This window comes from Megalobrama amblycephala, linkage group LG8 (assembly GCF_018812025.1).
Source record: "Megalobrama amblycephala isolate DHTTF-2021 linkage group LG8, ASM1881202v1, whole genome shotgun sequence".
Lineage (NCBI taxonomy): Eukaryota > Metazoa > Chordata > Actinopteri > Cypriniformes > Xenocyprididae > Megalobrama > Megalobrama amblycephala.
In genome coordinates this window covers 5,469,966-5,488,388 of record NC_063051.1, presented here as the reverse complement: position 1 = coordinate 5,488,388, position 18,423 = coordinate 5,469,966, and the positions used below count along the sequence as shown (strand labels likewise).

The following is an 18,423-nucleotide window of genomic DNA, read 5'->3' as shown; positions in this document are numbered from 1 at the left end:
TATACAAGAAATTGGCAGATGTTTTTAATCCAAAGCACCTTACATTCACTTAAATGATGGACAAATATACAATTACTGATTTAAAGACTTTGATTTTTTGTAGAATGTAGTTTTTCTCCGCTTTTGAACACAAACCCTTTAAAGACAAAGTTTAATGTTCAAATCCAGGTCCTCTATGGAGAAAATGAATGGGATTTTTTAAGTCCGGTACCTGACTGTTGCATACTATTAGCATCCTTGTAACTCCACTGAACCAGTGAAATTCAAAATCCAGATCTAATAGAGTAATATTAGCATTATAAGCACAACAAATAAAAATGTGCACTGCTCTCCTCAACAATTCCTGTGATTTGAGGTGTCACTCTGATGCCTATAAACAGTGTGGGATGATTTACAAGGCAAAGTTTCATAGGGTTATGTGTTGTTCAAAGTACAAGCAATAATGCATTAAAATGCATTAAAGCAAAATCATTCAGCTGACATGACATTACATTACTGCAAGTTGACAAGCAATTTTCCGTGGTAGGTTTACATTGTTGCCTACATAATCTGAAATCCATTGAATGTAAGTAAATAAAGTTGACAGATTTAAGCACTACAGTGTCAGTCAAGAAACCCCTGGACTTAGTGAAAAATGCGGTGTATTTTGAAAGTAATACTGTATTTAAACACGCCGCTGAATATCTGTCGTGACAGCCGGTGAGATTACAAGAAAGCCATTGATAAACATTGTCATTTCAGATTTACTGGTATGAAAGCTGTTTCATATCTGTGTCTTCATTATGATTTACATACCAGAGGGAGCAATCCCACTGAGGCAAAGAGCAAAGACGACAGCGCTGCCTTTTAATTAAACCTTGTCTAATTTAAACCACGTCACCGTGGAGAATTCCCTCAGAATCCGATTCACAAGAGAAGACTGATTTGAAAACGCTCCTGTCACAATAAAGACGCTGAGCTCACCTCCCAAACAATCACGAGTTCGCCTCGGTTGCCTCCACCTCCACTCACGTTAGCTGGGGCGACTTCAGGATCTAGGAGCCAGAACAGACAACAGAACAGAAGAAACAGGTTTTATACCTGTGGGATTGGCGGCAAATCCGAACACTTCCTTTTCCTGAGCAGCGGCTCAACGCTCTTTTCAAAATGCTTCAAAGAATCTGAATGAGGTAGCTTGTAACAACCTGTAGAATTTTTAGGTTCCTGCTGAAAAATGTTCTTTGTATGTCTCCCGGACATTTTGTTGCACTTTTATAGCTGGTCCAACCTGGCTGGGAGACCAGTTAGACCTGCTTAACCCTCTGGAGTCTGAGGCTGATTTGGGGCCTGGAGAAGTTTTGACATGCCCTGACATTTGTGCTTTTTTCAGTTGTTCATAAACATATTAATGACACAAGTGTCATTACACTGTATTCAGCACAAACTAGGCTACCATAATATGTGAGGAACATGTGTGTACATGTTTGTGTTTTTGAAGGAATAACGTTTATGCGTGGTTACTGAAAAAACAAAAAACTTAAGTCACTGATATAAGGCCAATAAAAGTATATTAAATCTGTGTTCACAAGACTTTTGGGTATTGAAGGTTGTAGACTAGAGTTTTTGCTTCAAAATTATGTAAAAATTATGCTGACTACTCTTTCATTTATAACAATATACTGATTTAGTTTTTGTAAGACACTTTTTGCCAAGAAACACGGTATGCGAGGAGGCGTGAATCTCCATGAATAATGGCTCATTCTCACCTGTGAAGACAAAAGAATTGAATAGTAATGACCTGAAAAGACTTGCATATTAATGAGGCATTTCAGTCAGGTAGGCTGTGAAAAAAAACTTCTGTGATGTCTCAAGCTCATCATGGTATATGAAAAAATTTATTACAATATAAAATAATGGTTTTATATTATACTTTAAAATATAATGTATTTCTGTGATGCAAAGAGTCTGAATATAGGCTTTTAGTTTAAAAGCATGCACATTTGGAGAAATATAGGATTCTCATATGTTTATGTCAATTTTCTATACAGAGGAGTTATTTTTTATTTAATATTCATTGTTATCTCTATGAGCGCTGGTGTTTGCAATTCATACTGCAGCCGGAGGCTGCACTCCACTACGTAATTAAAGCTGCGACAGTTGAGTGCATGAAGTGTCCAACATTCCACACTTCGTTTTTTCCGTTAATTTAGTGCATCATCCGGGTATTTTAAGTGCACTTTTTCTTTTTGGAATTTTCAGTGTGAACGCACTACTCGCACTATTTATACTTAAAAACGTCACAGAATAGTGCATAAGTACGCGAATTGGGACGCACCTAATGTCTTCCAGAGATCGCTAACCATGGCTTTTTCATCCAGATAAACAATTTTCAAGGCAATAAATACACGATTGAGATGATGAATGCATGTGTTGTCTCTGAATTTGCCTGTGAATAGCGCTGGCTCCGTGGGCGTGGCCGCATTAGTGGGTAATGAGCTGAATCACGGACTTCTGACATGGCTCTCTTTTCATACAGATTACATAAACACAGAATGTTTGTTTTCGATTTGACTTGCTCGATTTAAAACCTGACATTTCAACGTTTTGTTAGACATAAGTATGAATTTTTTGTGATTAGTATTCACTAAGTTACACTTCATTTTCTGAGAACTATCAGATTGGACTTCGTTCAGAGGGAGATGAGAGATCACGCATCATGTTAGTTTTCTTTATTTTACAAAAAGCACAACATTTTGTTTTTACTCTGAGTGTATACAAATAAAAGGAGATATTCTATAGTTTCAATTGATGTATTACTTATGTTTCTATGACAAAAAATGACAGAGTATTTTAAGTCTGTTTTGCTGCAATGTGAAAAAAAACCTGCAAAACGCGCCGGCGCGTTTTTAGACCTCAGAGTGTTAAAGGGTTAGTTCACCCAAAAATGAAAATTCTGTAATTTGTTACTCACCCTCATGCCGTTCCACACCCGTAAGACCTTCGTTAATCTTCGGAACACAAATTAAGATATTTTAGTTGAAATCCGATGGCTCTGTGAGGCCTTCATAGGGAGTAATGACATTTCCTCTCTCAAGATCCATAAAGGTACTAAAAACATATTTAAATCGGTTCATGTGAGTACAGTGGTTCAATATTAATATTATAAAGCGACGAGAATATTTTTGGAGCGCCAAAAAAACCAAAATAACGACTTATTTAGTGATGGCCGATCCGATTTCAAAACACTGCTTCAGGAAGCATCGGAGCATAAATGAATCAGTGTATCGAATCTGCTGTTCGGAGCGCCAAAGTCACGTGATTTCAGCCGTTGGCAGTTTGACACGCAATCTGAATCATGATTCGATACACTGATTCATTTGTGCTCCGAATCTTCCTGAAGCAGTGTTTTGAAATCGGCCATCACTAAATACTAATACACTAATATTTAGTTTTTTTGGCGCTCCAAAAATATTCTCGTCGCTTTATAATATTAATATTGAACCACTGTACTCACATGAACCGATTTAAATATGTTTTTAGTACCTTTATGGATCTTGAGAGAGGAAATGTCATTACTCCCTATGAAGGCCTCACAGAGCCATCGGATTTCAACTAAAATATCTTAATTTGTGTTCCGAAGATTAACGAAGGTCTTACGGGTGTGGAACGGCATGAGGGTGAGTAATAAATGACAGAATTTTCATTTTTGGGTGAACTAACCCTTTAAACCAAATAAGCACACCAAACCAGTCCAAGCTGTTTTGAAATGTTATTTAAAATTTAAAATGTTACTTAAAATCTGCTGGTTTATTCTGAGGTTGTTTTTTATGTCACTTCATGATACTTGCTTTACAGGGCTTGACATTAACTTTTTTGCTCACCAGCCACTGTGGCTAGTGGTTTTCCAAAGTTACTAGCCACTCAGCATTTTCACTGGACACAATTTTGACATCAATACCATGGGGAAAAACTGCCCTAGATATTAATATTATCTCATAATTTGGCAGCAGGTATATTAGGCTGCTGTCACTTTAAGACCAAAAGCATATGCATTTTCTTTCTCAACTGTTTACGTTCTCTTTAAACATATCTGTGTTTACATGAATACTTGCCGGCATTTTGGCATTATTTTGTGTGTATTTGACTGTTAAAGCACAATAAGCAGCGAAAATAAACACAATTTAGTACTAAGAGGCAGCTTTATGTGCGCGCACTTTGGGTGGGAGCACAAAATCTGCAGGAATGAGTAAAATTATGCGCAAAATGTGCAATCCAACACCGAAATTCAAGCCCTGTAACACCAACAATATTCATCCAGAGAAAATGAAACACGTGAGTGTGTGTAACTCGCTGTTGGAGAGATTAGAGAGCGAGAAAGCGCAGCTGATATCATGTATTTATTCTGTGGAAAATGAGTACTGGAAGCGATATTTCAGTATCCATATGTATTGAAAAATCTATATTTTTTGGCAACACTAGATTGCACTTAGTTTATTATTTCAGATGCCTTTTTAAAAGACAACAATTGAAAAATGTACATATTATAAATAAAATTCAACCCTCCAACTGTTATGGTATGGTGGTGTAGAGATGAGGCAGATGCGGATTTCCACAATAACATAATACTTTAATGTAACACAGGGTAAGGAACGCCAACATACACATTAAACAACATTCAGAACGGACAAGGAGTGAAGGGAGTGAGTGCCATATAAAGGGAGTGAAGACAATAGAGTCCAGGTGCAGGTGATGAGTGATGATGAGGAGCTGACGAGGGAAGTGAGTGCAGGTGTAGAAACAGGAGGATCATGGGAAATGGAGTCCAGGGAAACACGGGATCTGTGACACCAACCCTGACTGCATTACACGCCACTGCTGAAATCCACCTGCATTTGGCTTGTGTTAATGTCAAGCCCTGTTGCTTTGTAATATTCAAAGTTTATTTTATTATGTTTGTTTATACATCTTGGGTAACAAATCTTGATAAGTTTTTTTTTTTTGGTATATATTTTTCTACAATTTATAATATATTGTATCCATATGTATAATGTCACATGTCTGTGTGTTTTGGCACTTTGTTCTGTTTGTCACATGTCCTCCTTTGTTTAGTTTTCCCACCTTTAGTTTGTTGTCATAGTTACTCATTTGATTAGTGTCCTTAGTTCAGGTGTGTCTTGTTAATTAGTCTCGTTTGCCCCTTTGTTTGACTTGTATATATTCCCTGTGTTCTCCCTCAGTCTCTGTTGGTTCTCATTTGTATGTGGTGTTATTTATCCTGAGTTTCTCTTGGTTCCTTTATTAAAAGTCTACATTTCTGCAAATCTCCTTGTCGTGAGTGTTCCTACACCATGTACCGTGACATATATAGTGTAGATTGTTAAATTAAGAGTCAGTTACTAAATATTGCTTATTCTCTCACAGTGTAAACAAACAATTGTGTTCTATTGTATCACATTTACACTGGCTGGGAGAAAAGTAATTAAAAGTAAATAATGCCCAAATCCCCAGCCAAAGGGAAAACTAATAACCCTAATTATAACTATTTACACTACATAACTATTTACACTGTTATCCCAAAAAACAATACAATATGGTTTCGGTTCAACTTTTTTTCAGTAATTACGACAGAAATGGACCTATATCCTTGATTTTAACAGTAAAATTCTACAGTATTTTAGACATTGCTGTTAAATAAATAGTGTACAGTCTTGGCAAATGTAGATGCTTTGTTTTATTTGCTGCATGGTTGGGATCTGAAGGAAACAGCATGTCAGTGATCGACGCAGTTACACATGGTACCCGAGCTTAAAATAGAGCCTTTCAAGTGTTACTACCTCACAGAATGCAGGAGAAGTCCACTCAATTTTTGTTCATGTCGACATGAATTATTGATAGCTGCATTTCCTGATCGCTGATGTCCAGTGTGCAGCAGGGTTGGGTTTTGCATTAAAGCATATAGCTACGTGAGCTACATTTTATTTTGTCCTAAATTTCCATTTTCTTGCGGTTTCAAACTAATCAACTAAAAATTCCAGCCCTTCTGTGACTCCAGTCCGATTTCTGCGCACTTAATTTGTGTCCTAATTGTCTGTAAATTATTTTGCAATTTGGATGTTCCCAGGAAAACCGGTGTGAATGCACGAGTGTTTATTTCTCATGCCTGAACTCTATTACGAGGAGTCACTCCTGGTGATTTAAACTAATTATAGAATTAAATTACATTTTCTCCTTGCTGATGTATTAGAGATGACAGATATGGAATCAGGAGGGATGGGCGCCTACCTGCAGCTTTGGTGCGAACGGGTTTGGATGGCACACTGGGTTCCCCCACCCCCACGCTGTTGATAGCCACAACTCTAAATTCATAATCTACCCACGGATTTAGATTCACTGCCGTCGCATGAATCATCTGTCCAGGCACAGAATCAGGAACTAGGATTAAAGAAAATTTGGAATGGAAAAACACATCAATACCCATCTGCACAAATGAGTAGCCTAGCATAATTATTTTGGTCTGTCTTAGCAATTGCCTGTATCTTTTTTTATCTTTAACAGTGCATTTAAAAAAAAAAGCATTTGCATGAATCACATTTAAATGACTCACACACTCACTCACTCAAAAAAAAAAGAATATGAACAGTTGCTTATATTTCTATTATATAAACAAGAAAGTATGCAGACTACTATACCAGTTTTGACTGCCTGCCATCCGATAGAGAAAGGGGTCCTGGCTTGCACAATGTAGAGGGTAACAGGACTGTGGTTGTCAGGTCCGGGGCCCCACGAGAGCTGAGCGGTCTGTCTGTGACGTCCCCCACCAACACACCCACCGGAGCACCAGGGGGCCCTGACAACACCGCCGCCAAAGAGACAAAAAGGACTCAAACTTACTGTGTATCCTCATCAGAGAAGGGCACAGCAAGGTGACCAAGTACCTTGCGATGTGAGACAAGTCTGCCCACAAAAGCCGACATGTTTAATATTCACAACCAGGGAGAGAGATCCTTCACTTGATGATGGAAATACAAAAGGTTCTAAAGAGCACGAAGCAGGGAATTAATGCATTGATTTCAGATACTCCTGTAGTCATTACTTCAAGAGCTGAATAACGGAATAAAACAGAAATAGCGGGGCAAATTGTAAGGCCTTTTTAATTTATATTTGATAAATGCTCAGAAAAGTGTAGAATACTGAACAGCCTTCTCAAGGCAAGACGCACATACCTCTGACAATTAAGTCTGCCGCTGCAGACACACTGTCCACTGCTGTATGCACCATGCAGACGTACTTCCCAGAGTGCTTCAGCTGCACATTTCTGATCATAAGATCCCCAGAAGATCCCTATAAAAAAGTATTATATAAAAAGTTACTGAATAAAAATGTCTGTTTATCTGTCTGTTTATCTATCTATCTATCTATCTATCTATCTATCTATCTATCTATCTATCTATCTATCTATCTATCTATCTATCTATCTATCTATCTATCTATCTATCTATCTATCTATCTATCTATCGTTTATTCCTATATCACTGCACCAATTAAAACCATATTATAAGAAAATTGTTATGGTATATAAAGTATCAAAGTGCTATGGTAGTATCATCTGATAACTTTTCTTTTTTTAAATGGCAATACTATGGTATGTTTTGATTACTATATTCATGTATTGTGGATTGTAAATGCTAGTGTAAGGTACTTTAAATAAACCATAGTAGGTTACACTTTATTTGGTAACACTTTATTTTACAGTGTCAATGTTACATATGTTACATGTATTTACTGTAGTAATAACTAGAAATTATGCATAATTACATGCAGCTAATCCTAAACCAAACCCTCATCCCAACCCTATAGTAATTACATGTAGCTAATTGCCATTACTCAGTACTTAAATGTAGAATTACACTGTAATACTGACACCTTAAAAGAAAGTGTAACCCTGTATTTTAAGGTGTAAGTATTACAATGTAATTATACATTTAAGTACTGAGTAATTAACTACATGTACTTACTATAGGGTTAGGGTTGGGATGAGGGTTTGGTTTAGGGTTAATTGCATGTAATTATGCATAGTTATTACTTCCGTAACTACATGTGTAATGTGTAACAATGATAAAGTGTTACCAACCATAGTATTACAGTGGTATATTTTGTAAGGTAATTCATCAAATGAAGATAATTCAAATACATTATTCTGCAGATGAGTAAATAATCGAACAAGACAGTTACATATAGTAGGCTATATGGTACACTACCGTTCAAAAGTTTGGGGATTTTTAAATGTTTTTGAAAGAAGTCTCTAATGGTCATCAAGATGGCATTTATTTGATCAAAAATATTATTCATATTGAAAATAACCATTTTCTATTTGAATATATTTTGAAATGTAATTTATTCCTGTGATCAAAGCTGAATTTTCAGCATCATTACTCCAGTCTTCAATGTCACATGATCCTTCAGAAATCATTCTAATATGCTGATTTGGTGTACAAGAAACATTCCTTATTATTTACAATGTTAAAAACGGTTGTGCTGCTTAATATTTTTGTGGAAACCATGAATATTATAGATGAAAATTGAAAATTATAGATGCCTTTACTGGCACTTTTGAACTATTTAAAGCATTCTTGCTGAACAAAAGTATTAATTTGTTCTTACTGACCCCAAACTTTGGAACAATACTGACCCCAAACTTTGGAAGTTATGGTAATACTGTGGTACTTTTGTATGGGAAACTTTCATTTCAGTAATTATGACACGTTTGAAAAACATCAGATAGCAATGAAGTAGCAAAGGACACTTTGCTCTGGTATTTGATTGGCTCTTCAGATTACGTTCCTTTATCTCACTTAAACAAGCAATCCTACTGTTGTTAGTAAGAGCCCACCATTCGTGCATTTGATCATTGGTCTCTCCAGGTTCTCAAAAGCAATACTTGGCAACCTGAAAAGCTGGATGATCTACACAGTCAGAGAGTGGGTCCTGTGGATAGCTATTTGAGGTTCACTGTGTGTTAAACAGAGTGCGATGAAAATCCTGTAATCAGACAGATTTGTGCCTCTGTGTTCAGAGAGCAGCCAGGTGCCCTTGTACTCAAGTTCCCTCCATTGCTAGCTGAGCTACAAAAAAGTTAAAACGCCAAGAAATCTCAGTCATTCCTCACACGCATTCCTCTACCCCTAGTTCTTTCAAAGAGGAATCCAAGGCTACAGTAATTCAGAAAAAACAGCATTTGTAGCTTTGAATTATAATGACTGACAGAAACGCACCCCTCCAATCATCCCGAAGTGATCATGTCTACTGAAATCGATGAGTTTCCCGTTGAAGAACCACTTGAAGACGGGGTGTAGAGTGGAGTCTTTAGATACTTCACAAGGCAAGACAATGCTCTCCCCTACTGTGGCATCCATACTCAAAGGGGGGACTGTAATCTTGGTCGGTTCTGCAAAGGGAAAAAAGTACCAGGAGAGAAGACTTTAAATACTTTCGATTCGTTGTAAAAAGAAATCTACAAATGAGTCTGACATAGTACTGATTTGCATACCCTGATGAAAAAAGCATCCATGAACTATAAACTACAAACCCGATTCCAAAAAAGTTGGGACACTGTACAAATTGTGAATAAAAACAGGATGCAATGATGTGGAAGTTTCAAATTTCAATATTTTATTCAGAATACAACATAGATGACATATCAAATGTTTAAACTGAGAAAATGTATCATTTTAAGGGAAAAATAAGTTGATTTTAAATTTCATGGCATCAACACATCTCAAAAAAGTTTGGACGAGGCCATGTTTACCACTGTGTGGCACCCCTCTTCTTTTTATAACAGTGTGAAAACGTCTGGGGACTGAGGAGACAAGTTGCTCAAGTTTAGGAATAGGAATGTTGTCCCATTCTTGTCTAATACAGGCTTCTAGTTGCTCAACTGTCTTAGGTCTTCTTTGTCGCATCTTCCTCTTTATGATGCGCCAAATGTTTTCTATGGGTGAAAGATCTGGACTGCAGGCTGGCCATTTCAGTACCCGGATCCTTCTTCTACGCAGCCATGATGTTGTAATTGATGCAGTATGTGGTCTGGCATTGTCATGTTGGAAAATGCAAGGTCTTCCCTGAAAGAGACGACATCTGGATGGGAGCATATGTTGTTCTAGAACTTGGATATACCTTTCAGCATTGATGGTGCCTTTCCAGATGTGTAAGCTGCCCATGCCACACGCACTCATGCAACCCCATACCATCAGAGATGCAGGTTTCTGAACTGAGCGCTGATAACAACTTGGGTTGTCCTCGTCTTCTTTAGTCCGGATGACATGGCGTCCCAGTTTTCCAAAAAGAACTTCAAATTTTGATTTGTCTGACCACAGAACAGTTTTCCACTTTGCCACAGTCCATTTTAAATGAGCCTTGGCCCAGAGAAAACGCCTGCGCTTCTGGATCATGTTTAGATATGGCTCCACGGTGGATTGTGTTCACCGACAATGTTTTCTGGAAGTATTCCTGAGCCCATGTTGTGATTTCCATTACAGTAGCATTCCTGTATGTGATGCAGTGCCGTCTAAGGGCCCGAAGATCACGGGCATCCAGTATGGTTTTCCGGCCTTGACCCTTACGCACAGAGATTGTTCCAGATTCTCTGAATCTTTGAATGATATTATGCACTGTAGATGATGATAACTTCAAACTCTTTGCAATTTTTCTCTGAGAAACTCCTTTCTGATATTGCTCCACTATTTTTCGCTGCAGCATTGGGGGAATTGGTGATCCTCTGCCCATCTTGACTTCTGAGAGACACTGCCACTCTGAGAGGCTCTTTTTATACCCAATCATGTTGCCAAATGACCTAATAAGTTGCAAATTGGTCCTCCAGCTGTTCCTTATATGTACATTTAACTTTTCCGGCCTCTTATTGCTACCTGTCCCAACTTTTTTGGAATGTGTAGCTCTCATGAAATCCAAAATGAGCCAATATTTGGCATGACATTTCAAAATGCCTTACTTTCAACATCTGATATGTTATCTATATTCTATTGTGAACAAAATATAAGTTTACGAGATTTGTAAATTATTGCATTCCTTTTTTATTCACAATTTGTACAGTGTCCCAACATTTTTGGAATTGGGTTTGTATAAACCAGCCTATGCTGGTTAGGCTAATCAGTTTTAATGATTATAGAGTGCATGTGTCATACTCCACTCCTGGAGGGCCACTGTCCTGCAGAGTGTAGATCCAAACAGAGACACCTGCCTGGAAGTTTCTCGTAATATTGAAGACCTTGATTAACTGGTTCAGGTGTGTTTAATTAGGATTGGAGCTCAGCTCTGCAGGACAGTGGCCCTCCAGGAACTGAGTTTGACACCCCTGCTTTAGAGAAATTTTGGGCAATTTTCAGCCTGTCAGGGTTGGAGACTGAATTAGCAAAATCAGCTGAAACCAGAATGGCTCAGTTTGGAGAGCAGCTAGACCAGCTTAAAGGGTTAGTTCACCCCAAAAATAAAAAAAGATGTCATTAATTACTCACCCTCATGTCATTCCACACCCGTAAGATCTTCTTTACACAAATAAAGATATTTTTGATAAAATCCGATGGCTCAGTATTGCCAGCAAGATAATTAACACTTTCAGATGCCCAGAAAGGTACTAAAACATATTTATAACAGTTCATGTGAGTACAATGGTTCAATCTTAATATTATAAAGTGATGAGAATACTTTTTGTGCACCAAAAAAAAAAAAAAAATTAAAATAATGACTTTTCAACAATATCTAGTGATGGCCGATTTCAAAACACTGTTTTGAAGCTTTATGAATCTTTTGTTTCAAATCAGTGGTTCAGAGTGTCAAAGTCAGTTTGATACACGATCCGAACCACTGATTCGAAACAAAAGATTCAAAGCTTCATGAAGCAGTGTTTTGAAATCGGCCATCACTAGATATTGTTGAAAAGTCGTTATTTAGTTTTTTTGACGCACAAAAAGTATTCTCATCGCTTTATAATATTAAGGTAGAACCACTGTAGTCGCAGGAACTGTTTTAAATATGTTTTTAGTAACTTTCTGGGCATCTGACAGTGTTAATTACCTTGCTGGCAATAGAGGCCTCACTGAGTCATCGGATTTTATCAAAAATATCTTAATTTGTGTTCTGAAGATGAACAAAGGTCTTACGGGTGTAGAACGACATGAGGGTGAGTAATAAATTACAGAATTTTCATTTTAATTTTTTTGGGTGAACTAACCCTTTAAACTGCCTTAAACTAATTTTTTTAGTTAGCATGTACTTGACGTTGAACTGTAGCCATAAAAAATGGTGTCTGCCTCATTTTCAAATTAATTTAACATATACAAAATTATATATTGTTTTTTTAATATTCAGTCCTGAATAACCCTACTTGAAGCCATCAAAGTGTCCAAAAACATGCATATGTAATGCCTTAAGTTATTAAAGGAGTAAATTGAGAAAAAAAAAAAAAAGAAAAAAAAAAATCTAAACTTGCAACAGCAGCATATTTTTAATTAAACATGTAGAAAGTGACTGGGAAGACAAGGAGAAAATCTGCTCCCGGTGCTGTGGACAGCTAAGGATTTTTTTTACACCAATGGCTGGACCAATAACTCACACATGACAAAAGCTTGGATGAGTTATACCTCTGTCAAACCGGCAGGAACATAAAACAACTATATATTTCATTATCAATTTCATGCTTCGGTTGCTCACAGTTTTTCCACTGGTTCTCATCCGGTTTAAGGCATCCGCTTAGAAGCAAGAGAAATGTGCTGTTTGTGAAATGTGAAAGGTGTTTTACCTTTGACCACTAAAGTCCCAGAACTGCTGGATGTACCGAAGGGGTTTCTGGCAACGCAAGTGTACTTCCCTGCGTCGGATTCGGTAACGTTGACGATCCTGATGGTGCCGTCCTCTAAAATGGTCCGTCTAAAATGGAAAATAATTTATGGAATAAATGGAACAACCAATGACATCTTGCAATAACTTTGCTGTTTTAATAATAAATAAATTATATATGCACACTACCATTCAAATGTTTTTTAAAGAAACTGAAAGTTGAAATTGACAGTCTACTGCAATAGATAAAAAAATAAAAAAAATAAAAAAAATAAGCAAAGATGTTTTTTAGCTTTAATGTTGAAAGATATGGCAACCTTCTTTCCTTCCTTCTTGGCACCCCAAAAGGAATTCTTAAAGATTCAGACTCAGCCCAACTGTTCCAGACAGAAAAACAACCCTGTATTTGTCCCTGTGTGCTTGTGCTTCTTTTTAAAAAGTGTGGAAACTGTAGGAAATCGTTTAGTTTAAATAACCACAGCCAGAATTTTCAACAGGATACAGTCAGTCAATGGGATTCTAAAAGATTAAACCTCAACATTCACAGGTGAATACTGCTATATTAAGACCAAGAATAAAGAGAGAGGGAAGAGTATGTAAAGGAGAAGCTGATTCGTTCAGGTTTGAATTCTTACCTGCGGTCTTATCATTATCCAACATATGAAAGATGCTATCGACACATTAAAAGGCGTTTCCAAAAATGTCTGGATCATGTGAGGAGATGTTGATAGCATCTGACTGAAATGTTAACCTAGAGATTTGACTTCACAATAGAGCTGCAACAGCACAAACAAAACAGATTCTCTCTCTGTCCAAACAAGTTTTTATTAGTGGTCGTTGTTCAGGTTATGGATTTTTCATAACCCCTAACCCTCAGTATAGGTTGTTTGCAAAGTTCTGGTGACGCGCAAAATTGCGGTGGAGGGCAAGCAGTGAAAATTAGAATGGAAGAGATGGACAAAAGTCCGTACTGTGCTGGTTTAGAAAGGTATAAACAGAAAATCACAACAAATGTTGGACGTGATCCTTATGTTATGAAGAGGAGCGACTTTTCTACTGAATTAAAATACTTGCCTGCCATCGAGGCGGCAGATATAGAGAATGTGAAGCTGCCGTCACGAGTTAGTCTGGTTTGTTTATATCGTGCTGCCTTTCTGCTAGTGACGTTAAGGACAGTATTTTGATTTTCTCTAGTGATTGTGAAAAATGTCGCCATTGTAGGTCATTTATGCTAAATCGAATAATTAACATTATTAAAATATTTTATAATGTTAAAATGGTGTAATATTAATGAATTTGATGATGTACTTATCCATTTCCTTGCAAGTGCAAGAGCTTGCCGAGAAAGCCCGCCCACGTGCTCTTCTGATTTTTGATTGACTTTACATGTCTCATAGTCACGTTGCGTCTGGTGTGGAGAAATTTTAAAGACGCGTCATAACTTTAAGTTAGTTACATAAAAACATATATTGGTCTAATTTGAATCTGAAAAATAAGACTGATTGCCCCTTGTTTAACTGCTAGTTGGTCAGATTAGTTCTTAACATTAAGGCAAATGGTCAAGCTTGGTTCTTTTGACTTGGAACAGGAAGTAACCACTTTAGCAACGAATTAGCTACATCAATTGTGGTAGACTTTTGTACCACTCACTAAACTGAATTCTGATTTATGTATATTTCGTATAACTGGAGAAAACAATCCTCAGAAGTGCTTCATCTACCTTGATATGCATCAACAAATGATGCTGCCTTGTTTTTAATAACTAGGAATGGAATGGAAGGAATGATAGATAAATAAATACAGCAATGTAAATATATAACACTGAGATCCGCTGTGACCTTCTCCCAGAACAAATCAAACATGAGCACAGCAGACCTGCCAGCTCAGAAATCAAACAATTTCAGCCGCAGCTTTTAAAAATAAATATGTATTTACTATGGCTCAGAGAACATGCTTTACGCTGAAAGCTTTCATCTGATTTATTGACAAAAATATCAAACGCTGAGTGATAGAAGCGTGCCGACCAGACGACCCGTGAGCAATGAGCTGCAAAACCAATAGAAAAAGACCAAGAGCTATCTGCTTACGGAACAAAACTTTTGACCACACAGAGCCACATTTATATTTGCGTCAAGACATGATGGCTTTGTAATCAGTCTCTGATCCTTCCTCTCCTGACCGCCCTGTGGAATACGATGACTAATCGATGCTTCTCCTCACAAGTTGGAGCACGTCCAGAGAATCACAGAAAGTCTACGGTGTAAGGCTCTAACACACTGACTTGATACGAACTCAGGAGTGTGAGATCCAACATTAGATTGACATGTTCATGTTTACACCTCTTCAAAGTAAAACACAGTGTAATTGCTGTGAAAATATTTCAGACTCAACAATCACACATATTTACCCACAAAGGCAAAGCATCAATCTGTTCCTTTATTCATGAATCTAGGTTTCAGTATGTTCAGAAGGGAACAATACCTACGCTACCGCTCAAATGTTTTGGGTGGGTAAGATGTTTTAGAAAAAATTCTCTTATGCTCATCAAGGCTGCATTTATTTGATCAAAAATGCAGTAAAGACAGTAATACTGCGAAAAGTTATAACAAATTAAAAACTGTTTTTTATTTTTATATATTTTAATATGTAATGTATTACTGTGAAGGTAAAGCTGAATTTTCAGCAGCCATAACTCCAGTTTTCAAGAAATATAATTTATTCAGTCACATTTGATCAGTTTAATGTGTCCTTGCTGAATAAAACTATCAATTTCTTTCAAAGATCTTACTGACCCAAATATTTGAATTGCAGTATGCAGGGTATACACATTTTCACTATGTATGGAATACACAGATGACCCCACTACATGTCAAATTTGCAATATATAACAGAGCACGCTGTGCAGAAAACTGTATCCCATAACGCAATGAGGCAAATTAAAATTCATTTTCTAAAGTAACAAATGTAAAGTCAGCCACGACTTTAATCTCTTTCTTAACTTATTTGATTGGACTGTCAATCATTTTCTGAATTAATCATGTAATATACAAAAATATTATTGTATATTACGTTCAATAATAATATTGCTAAAACATTTAGTCTGCATAATATTTTCAGTTTTACATAATATATATTGTAAACAGTATGCAGTATACAGTGTGCAATATGCAGTACACTAGTATTCCATTCCAAACACAACAAACGTCTCGGGTTACTTGTGTAACCCTGGTTCCCTGAATAAGGGAACGAGACACTACGTCATATGACGTTATGGGAACCCATAACGTCATATGACGTAGCGTCGACAGTTCCCATGAAAGGGAACCAGAAGCGTATCCCACAATGCAATGCACTCCACGTGACCTTCCATATCCTTCCATTGTTTGAGCAGTCAAATTTTACTCAAAATTAGATTTAAAAAATGATAACTGAATGCCACTCGCTGATAAAAAGACTGTTTACTGAAATGTTGATTGTCGCATATCGCATACTATTTCATATAGACTACTATTTGTAAAACATTAGTATGCAGTGTGCACAATGTGCCATAGTTTATCCCACAATGCATTTAAGTGGACTGTCAAAAGTTAAGACATTAAAAAATAACTAAAATAACTACTTGCAAAAAGATAACTAGATGCCACTTCCTAGATGTGCACTATTTGTGCACATTGCTTCATATAGGCTTCTATTTCCAAAATAATAGTAGGTGCAGAATGCACAGTGTGCAATAGTGTATCCCACAATGCTGTGCACTCGACTGCCCATTTGCTTCCTGACACATTAAGTCCAAACCTGAAAATACTGCAAAATAACTATTTCCAAAATGATAACTGGATGCCACTTTCTGAATTAAACACAAACTCTTTACTGAAATGTTTATTTTTTTTGCATATTGCTGCATATACACTATAAAGCTTTAATACATACTGTGCAGTATGCAGGTAGGAGTATGTTAGCACTCCATTTCAGACACTCCAAGGCCTACCTTTACCCTCTGATAGACAGTATCTGATACACAGTCTTGCACCTCTTGTCTCACTTCCTCTCGCTCTCCCCCTTTCCATCACTCCCCCTCTCCCTCATCCAATAATCACATCGTTCCACAGAGACCCTAGGCAGCATCAGTGAGTCATGGCATGTGTGTTCTCTCTCAGGTCCAGATGGACCACAGTGCACAGAGTGAGCTCCCATTGGTTATCACTCCATCCCCATCCATTACTGGAGATCATACACTTGTCCCTCCTGCCACCTGTTCTGACATGGCCATGCTAGAATGATTCTGTCCTGTTGAAACCCCACAGGAAAGACGCAGATCCAGGGGTGTATTAATTAGTGTTCCACTAGGCACTCACTCTTGTGTGAAAAGTACCATCAGGATGGATGTTGTTGGTTTTGAATGTGCAACATCTGTGCCTCGGCAACGTGTGTTCAGTATGGACAACAAAAGGTAATTATTTTTGAATAAAAATATGGAAAAAATATCACACAGTAATGGGATAATGCTTTGCAAATAATGACTGCTGAAGGAGGAAAAGAAAACAGGAAGTTCTCATAAAATGTAATAAAATGTTACACTGTTATTTCTATGGGAAGTAATGTAAATTTTGCATTTTTTTTTCCTTTCTTTCCATTTTTATCTGCAACATACATATAATGAGCACAACTGGATTCCGCTAAAGCACCCAAATTTATTTTCATATTTTTGTCATTTTAAATCCCATAAAATCAAAATTGGGGTTTTTGCCCTTGTCCATAAGCTTTGAGGCGTTTTGCCAACATGGGAAAATGAGAGATTTCAAATTTATTGGGTATTATAGCATAAATGTAATAATAAATTGAAAACTATTACTGTGCAGATGCATGCAAGAAAGCGTCCTGTGTGAATGGCCTGCAAACAAACCCCAAAGCTCCGGGGACAACAGGAGTGCAAGTGGCTCATTTCGCACCTTTCATTAGTGACCAGTCTGCTGACCCGTACCTCTTGCTGTCTTTCAGGAAGTCATTGCCTTTCCTCCAAGAGTACGAAGCTCTGGGGGACGCGTGCGGCCGGCATTCGATGATAGCTTCTCCGCCTCTCTGAATCAGTGTGCTCTTCTTCAGTGGGTTTTTTGAGAAGTCTGGAGGTGAGGCTGAAAGACATGGGACATGTGATATGCAATTTTAGGGTACATATTTCACTATTATAAACACTGAATACCAGGGTTCCCACACATTTGACCAATTAATTTTCATGACTTTTCATTAGTGATACACTGAAATTAATTAATTATTTATTATTATTTTTTTACCAAAACATGAAACACCTTTTCATTTAGTCAAAAACTGAAACCAAAAATAAAGTTTAGTTAATAATCAATTAATTAATCACATTTATTTAAAAATAAACACAAATAAAAACTGATTCGTATGTAAGCATTTAAATTGCACATACAGTAAGGCAGTTTTTATATTATGCGGAGTCATTACATGAGACAAGATATATTTCAGTAAGTTGTACTGTATCTTTCAACATAACCTCTGATGTTCATTCACGTTTATGTCATGCTGTAACTGCTATAACTAATATGATTTTTAAAGTTACACTACATAACT

The 18,423-nt window shown here is 37.0% G+C and overlaps 1 protein-coding gene across 1 annotated transcript in view; it reads right to left on the bottom strand.

The window, feature by feature from the left end:
• Positions 1 to 18,423, bottom strand: part of LOC125273473 (contactin-4) — a 106,509-nt gene that overhangs the window by 11,106 nt on the left and 76,980 nt on the right. Inside the window, 8 exon segments of the mRNA XM_048198883.1 lie at positions 964 to 1,034; positions 6,262 to 6,411; positions 6,669 to 6,779; positions 6,782 to 6,826; positions 7,203 to 7,320; positions 9,252 to 9,424; positions 12,791 to 12,918; positions 17,810 to 17,960. Of these exon segments, the coding sequence (XP_048054840.1) occupies positions 964 to 1,034; positions 6,262 to 6,411; positions 6,669 to 6,779; positions 6,782 to 6,826; positions 7,203 to 7,320; positions 9,252 to 9,424; positions 12,791 to 12,918; positions 17,810 to 17,960 (947 nt within the window).